This window comes from Planococcus citri, chromosome 5, assembly GCF_950023065.1.
Source record: "Planococcus citri chromosome 5, ihPlaCitr1.1, whole genome shotgun sequence".
Taxonomy (NCBI): domain Eukaryota; kingdom Metazoa; phylum Arthropoda; class Insecta; order Hemiptera; family Pseudococcidae; genus Planococcus; species Planococcus citri.
In genome coordinates this window covers 28140230-28147644 of record NC_088681.1, presented here as the reverse complement: position 1 = coordinate 28147644, position 7415 = coordinate 28140230, and the positions used below count along the sequence as shown (strand labels likewise).

The following is a 7415-nucleotide window of genomic DNA, read 5'->3' as shown; positions in this document are numbered from 1 at the left end:
ACTAGGGGCAATTTTTTTCTTGATTTTCTGACAATATGTCGAACTGGCGGGAAGGGAGACAGTAAAATTATTACTTTCAAATTCAGAAATGACTATTTTTTGGAATTACATAATATATCCATGATTTGGAACTTTCCTTGGAGAAGATATTTTACTTACACTCATTTTTTTTTTTTTGCGTTTTTAGCTCGCCAAATCATTATTTTTTAAAATATTAAACTTTTTTTAGTATTTTACGTTTTTGACAGATTAAGACGAAAACATCATGATATATTTGGAATCAAGCATTTAAGAAATACAATTCACACGAAGTCCCTTATATTTTTTTGGGTTTGATTTATCGTTACAACAGAAAAAGTGATTCGCACGACAGAAAAAAAAAATACATTGAACGATAAATATAATTATATTTGCACGACAGTAATTACTGTACCTATTAACAATGCATTTGCACTTTTTAGAACAATTACGTGGAAAAAGTAATTTCATTACAAACGTTCGAAACAAGTTGAAAAATTTGAAAAATTAAAAATTAACCAGGTAAAAATATTGTCAACTGTCATCGCACCCTTTACGAAAAAATATGGAAAAACCAAAAAATCCATAACACTGGAAAAGTGAAAAATTTGGGTGTAAAAAATTGACCACTCGCTTCTTTCTCTGAAAATAGTTGTGAAGTGTTTGCAAAATGTTTTGCCCATAAAAATTGAAATGGTCGAGATATTTTTGACACTCCCGGTGCCATATTTATTCACTTACACAGGAAATAAAAGCACGTGTTATCTACCTACATATTTTCAATTGTATTTAATTTCGTTATTTTAATAATACGATACGTAGGTACTCGATCTTATACGTATAAGGAACACTGCATCTGCATGGGAACAAAATACATGACCATTTTTTAAGAATGATCTTCAAATTTCACATAAACATTCTCCTCCTGTGTTATCACGTATCCAACGCTTATATCTATCAATTCGAGTGTAGACGCCCGGGTAATATGGACGAGCACAGCCATGACTCCAAGAAACGATCCCTGCAACAAAAAAAAAGATCCAGAGTCGTCTGGTTAAATTCAAATGTAGATAGCACTCGAGGAGATGAACAAAAAACGTTATTATGATAAATTGCCTATCTCGTAAAATGAAGGAGCTACGTGCTTCGGAAAACCGGAAATTTACCAATTTTGAAAAATTCATCAAAAATAAGAAAATTTTTGAATCATTCAAATGATGCCCCTAACCCATAGTACTCAAGTGGACGAACAAAAAATGTTATCATGACCATTGCCTATCTTTGAAATTGAAGGGGCAAACCTGATTCAAAATTTCCAAATTTCGAATGCTCCAAATTAGAATTTTGAAATTGTGCTTGCCCCTTCAATTTCAAAGATAGGCAAATGGTCATGATAACATTTTTTGTTCGTCCACTCAAGTATGTACTATGGGTTAGGGGCATAATTTGAATGATTCAAAAATTTTCTCATTTTTTAATGAATTTGTAATTTCTTCAATTTGCAGACAATAAGAAAATGTTTGTATTATTTAAATAATGCCCCTAACCCATAGTACTTGAGTGGATGAACAAAAAATGTCATCATGACCAATTGCCTATCTTCAAAATTGAAGGGGCAAGCATAATTTCAAAATTCAAATTTGGGGCACTCGAAATTTAGAAATTTAGAATCAGGTTTGCCCCTTCAATTTTGAAGATAGGCAATTGGTCATAATAACATTTTTTGTTCGTCCACTCGAGTACTATGGGTTAGGGGCATCATTTAAATGATTCAAACATTTTCTTATTTTTGATCTACATTATTGAATTTAACCAGACTACTCCGGATTCATCCTATTGTGGTGATGTGTGTAGTTTGATGATTCATAATTAAAATTTAATGAACTATATTAGTACATACGAGTACATATTAGTTATTATTTCCTTTTCGGCAGTATATACCTACATAAAATAATCATCGTCCGACTTTGCTAGAATTTGCTTTCAAATAAATAGAAATGTTACATTTTCTCTTACCAACAACTTTCATGGTTCCAAGTCCATCAATATTGATTTGTAAAGGTCCGCCACTGTCACCCTGTAACGAATTTGAAATGGGTTATTCATTAAATGCCTTCGATTTTCGGGTAGGTAATCTGGTTTTCAAATTTTTAACAAACTAAACCTACCTCTAACAATTTAATTTTTTTTAATGAATCAATGAAAGGCCTAACCTCATCATTTAAATACTTAAGTTTCGACAATTTTTTCAAAAAGTTAAATTTTGATACAAATACCCTACTTTTTTTTATTGACCACTTTTCGAGTAACATTCGTCTTTACAAAGTGGGTTTCTTTCTCTCTTATGTTAAATGAAGGGTAATGTTTCTGAGTTTTGATTATTTTTAACAGAGGAATCAAATTGAAAAAATTCAATTCCGAAGAATTCGGAATCGCTCGGCTGTTACATGTTACAATAGTCTGATTATGTGAAGGGTCTCACCGTACAGATTCCTTGGTGACCAAAATAGTTTCCAGCGCACATCATGTTATCAGTTACTGAATACGACAAGATACTATAATTAATCCTACAATGGTTAGTCCAAATGATAGGAACTTCTACTTTCTGCATCTTGTTAGATACGGACTGTGACTCGTCAGTGAAACCCCATCCAATAACGGTGCCATAATAACCAGCGTAATCTTCATTTTCTACATTGAGCACAAATTGTTATTACAGATACTTACACATTGTATAATCTCAATTTGGTTTTTCAGTTAAGTATTTCCATCAAGCAATGGATACAATACACCAATGCTAATGCAAGGAGCACTTTCAGTGAAATTGATTGATAATTTTTGAGAAAACCTTAAATATGTTGTTACAATTTAACAATTGATAACATAACAAAAAATGAGGGTAAAAAAATAGTAAGTAAACTCGTGTTTTTGCGATTAATGTAATTTTTTTGACCAAATGAAATTATAGCTTTTGCAAATAATGAATATGCAAACATTCCCCTCTACAACATCCGCTATTCGAAATGTCGATTATGTCAGTTTTTTAAATTTTCAAACACACCTCGATTTTTGTGTGATAGGCAACCATTCGAACGGAACGGTGACCATCACTTCTGCCCCTTCCCACGTAAATCTGACCAGGTAAAGTCGATTAACTAATTTCATACTTACGTTAAAGTCAACTTTAACTGAAAAATTAACACTAGTGGTAACATATCTATGTACATAATATTTTATTACGTAACAAACTAGAACATGGTTTTTTTACCAGTACTTGGTAGGCATGCTGGTTGAATTTGAGAGGTATTGAATGATATCGTGCTGTCTAATTTCAAAATTGCGATGTCGTTATCTAAAGATGACAAGTTAAATCCCGGGTGTCGAATTATTTCTTCGATACCTACTGTTATTTCGTTTATGTCGTACTCGTGTGTTAGTTGATTAAATCCACCCAAAGATGCTTGAATTTCATCTGCAGTGACCCTGTAAAAGTAAAGAATTCGGTTTTATATCACTAATGAAATGGTTAAAAATATCAACGATCTTAGATTCGGACTTCGGAGATGCTGGGTATACGTATTACCCACCTTTTGAGGTGCATTTTGAGGGGGGTGGGGCAAAAATCATGACCGAACTCAGTGGTGAATCTCTTTTACAGTTTGAAATCTCCCTGAAACAATTTCAGTACCGGAAGGTTTATAGGAACCTACTTACTTTATCCAAGTTTTGGCAAGTTTTTCCAGATTTTGAAATGATTTCATCAGTTTTTGGGGATAGCTACCTATGAAATGAATCGAATAATGTTCTTGAAAGTATTTTTATGCCAATTTGATGCTCTCAGTAGGTAATGTTTTTAGCAATTTTCTTCGAATTTCGCTAAATTTTGCCGAAATTCTGTCTACATTATTACTGAACAGTCCATCGAATTCTGTACTCGTGAAATCGTGGTTACAGCTGAGCCCAATGCGGTCAAAACTGAAATTTTTTCTATTTGAATGATGTAATTTGCCGAAAATATTAAGAAAGAAGCAAGAAATGGGTGTATCTTTTCAGCAGTGATTCGTGATACACGATCCTCATCATATTGTATGTGATTTTAGTTACCCGTCCCAGTACCTAAGATCATGAAAACATTTCCTTACCCCTCCACGCAGTGTGCAGCAGTTAATAAGTGCTGCTTAGTGATAACTGTAGCTCCGCAAAATGTACTCGTGTCGCCATAAGTCAATTTCAAGGCTGCCATCCAAGGAAATTTGTTTTGTTCTGCTTCTATTCCTCCAACAACCCTCTTTTTTCGAGTAAATGTTCTACAATCTAAAAAATAGCGTGATTATATAATCTATATACGTTGATTATTGTTGATAAATAAAAATAAACATCAAAAAATTCTGTGCAGTGTCCGAATAAACATTAAAATCATTGAATAGGTACCTAACTTTTTTTAATTTTTCAAAAAAGTAGGTATTGTAAAAATTTTGGAATAGTTTTTCTTTCATTGATTCATTTACTCATTTTTTGTTGCTGCGAATACGATGATGATGACCGACATTTTGGCAATAGGTACCTAAGTATTGAAAAAATTAAGTAGGTAGGTAACTTTGAAATCTCACCGCATTCAGGACACATTGAAACATCCGTTCCTGTGCTTCTTTGTGGCCTATAAAGAATATCTGTCATAGGAAATCGTTTGTTGATGAATACGCCTTCAGCTGTTGGCATCTAGAATAATAAGTATACACATTACCCAGTTGTGAAAATGTAATATTGTTGTAAACAGTTGCTTGAAACTTGATTATTTACTTATATGTAGGTAATAGGTATGAATAGGGTATTCCCGGATAAAATAGGTGAAATGCCCCTGTCCTTGGATTTTTAATTTTTTGATTGAACGCTGTTGGGTATCTCAAAAAAAAATTGTAGACCCAAAACAACAATGACGAAAAAACGCTTTTTTCGGGGGAAAATCGCACTTCAACGAGTTTTGAATAAAAAATTTTGATTTTACCCAAAATATGTGCAGGAAGCATGGTCTATCTACAGGAATTTTTTCGAAGTTTTTCGGCCCCGGGGGGAGGGGGAGATATTGACAAAAGAAAATTTGAAACCGCCATATCTCCGAACCTAATTCTTGTACACAAAATTTTTTTTCTTCTGAAAATATGTTCAGGTAAGTACTATTTCTGCAAATTTTTTATCCAGATGGGTCAGTCATCCTCAAAAACTCAAAAAGCTCTTCTAAATGTGCTTTTTGTGTCATAATAGCACCGCCAATTTAAAAAGTACTCGTAGTGAAGTTCTGAAGTTTTGCACGTGAATCTTGAAAAAACTGTAGAAGATGCAACAATTCTTCTAAAAGCTCATTTTGGGCCCATGGGCACCTCCCCACCCAATTTTGGGTCTGAAAAATGTTGGGAATATGGGTGTCGTTTTCATATAAATCGAACCCCCTGAACACGAATATGAAGAGATTTTGACAAGACACAAGAACGAAGAACCAGTCAACATACGTACAGCCACAAGACAGTCGAATATTTTTTTATATCTTGTGATAGTTGCCAACATAGGTAGAGAGGGAGAGTGGGAGAGAGAGGTGTATGATGGTATTATCCACAAAGATCATGGGTCAACCTTGATTAAGGAAGTTACAGAGCTTAGGTAACGCTAAAATAACCCGTTTTTTGCAAAAAACTCAATTTTGCGGCACTGTACCCCCCCCCAAATAGGGCCCTTGAAAGGGTCCAACTGTAAATCCAACTTCATATTCGTGTTTAGGGAGTTCGATTTATATGAAAACGACATCCATATTGCCAACATTTTTCAGACCCAAAATTGGGTGGGGAGGTGCACATGGGCCCAAAATGAGCTTTTACCAGAATTGTTGCATTTTCTACAATTTTTCAAGGTTCACGTCCAAAGCTTCAGAACTTCACTACGAGTAGTTTTCAAATTGGCGGTGCTATTATGACACAAAAAGCACATTTTGAAGAGCTTTTTGAGTTTTTGAAGATCACCCACCTGGAGAAAAAATTTGAATAAATTTGCAAAAATAGTACTTACCTGAACATATTTTTAAAAGAAAAAAAATTTTGTGCACAAGAATTAGGTTCGGAGATATGGCGGTTTCAAATTTTCTTTTGTCAATATCTCCCCCCCACGGGGGGGGGGCCGAAAAATTTCGAAAAAATTCATGTGGATAGAGGCTTATATTATACCTTGTGATTTACACATTTTAAACCGAATTTTCATATGAAACTTTCCAGATTTATTAGCAGAATATTTAGAACTGACTTTTTGAGTTTTTGCTAAATTGTGATCCACGCTTCACTCCCAATTTATCAGCTAGGTTACTTCGTAAAATTTGTTATTTAAAAACACTGCCTTCCCCCTCCCCAAGTATTAACACATGGTTTCCAGCGATTGACATCCTCCTAGTGGCTGACACATTTAGAATTTAATTTTCACACGTTAGCTACATTTTTCTAAAGCAAGACATTAGAGAATGGTCTTTTGCTATATTGTGACTCATATTTCTCCTGAATTCATCAGTACATATCGTACTTAGGTAACTATCTACTCCATGAAATTGCCCACTTTTGCCAAAAAAATATTTTTTCATGTTTTGTGTGTTTGTAAAGGCGAGTTTTGATTCCACGCTACTCATCATTCAATTTAGATATAACATGAAACAAAAATTAAGGTTGAAAAAAATACGAGTATACCTCCATTTACTCACCAGTGGCAATTGAATCATGACAATATTAAGAAATACGATCACGGACGCAAGAAACATGATGAACAGTAATGTAGATTAATAGGTATAGGTAATTTAACAATTTTTCAATGCCGATAAAATAGATCAACAAAAATATCACAATAAAAAATGCGAAGAACTCCAAGTATTAGGTTAATGAAAACACAGAATCGCGAAATGAAGTGCCATATAAGATACGCTACTCGTAACACATGAATGACGGCGAAGACGGAGAGTGAATTTCAAAATTCTAGACTGGCCCGTATCGAGTATTTTCATGTGTCATTATGAAATGATCAACTTAATTTTTGAAAAAAGAGAAAAGTATTCTGCTTTCTGAGACACAATACTTCTTTGTTAAACGGTTCATTGTTAACCATCAACCAACCCTTAATAACCAGTATTGATTGTTATTAAACCTAGGTAGGTGGTAGGTTCATGCTCATTGTGACACTTTTAATAGACGTTAATGGTACTGTATCATCATTAGCATTTTTTTCCTCCTTACTCTCGAATGTTCAGGTGCTTTCAGTTGTAAGTAAACATTAACAGTAGTTCTGATTATCCATTTGCAATTGTCTTGAATACCTACCTAACTTTGGCCTGGTGTTCAGAATGAGTGAAAAAGTGGAAAAAATTTCGGTTT

At 33.9% G+C, this 7415-nt stretch overlaps 1 protein-coding gene across 1 annotated transcript; it reads right to left on the bottom strand.

Annotated features, from left to right (window-relative positions):
* Positions 1–393: 393 nt before the first annotated feature.
* Positions 394–7127, bottom strand: LOC135846633 (trypsin-1-like). Its single transcript, XM_065365836.1, has 7 exons — positions 6752–7127; positions 4629–4737; positions 4161–4332; positions 3287–3501; positions 2501–2709; positions 2035–2095; positions 394–1039 (listed from the first exon to the last, which is right to left on the bottom strand). The coding sequence occupies exons 1-7, from the start codon at positions 6806–6808 to the stop codon at positions 918–920; spliced, it is 945 nt and encodes a 314-aa protein (XP_065221908.1). The 5' UTR covers positions 6809–7127; the 3' UTR covers positions 394–917.
* Positions 7128–7415: the final 288 nt, after the last annotated feature.

Bases quoted from the DNA above. Each gene is read 5' to 3' on its own strand.
- LOC135846633 (XM_065365836.1), bottom strand. From the start codon at position 6,808: ATGTTTCTTGCGTCCGTGATCGTATTTCTTAATATTGTCATGATTCAA. The intron at 3,502-4,160 runs GTAAGGAAATGT...TTACTTTTACAG, and splicing joins GCTGCACACTGCGTGGAGGG to GGTCACTGCAGATGAAATTC. The intron at 1,040-2,034 runs GTAAGAGAAAAT...TTTTTGTTGCAG, and splicing joins TGGAACCATGAAAGTTGTTG to GGATCGTTTCTTGGAGTCAT.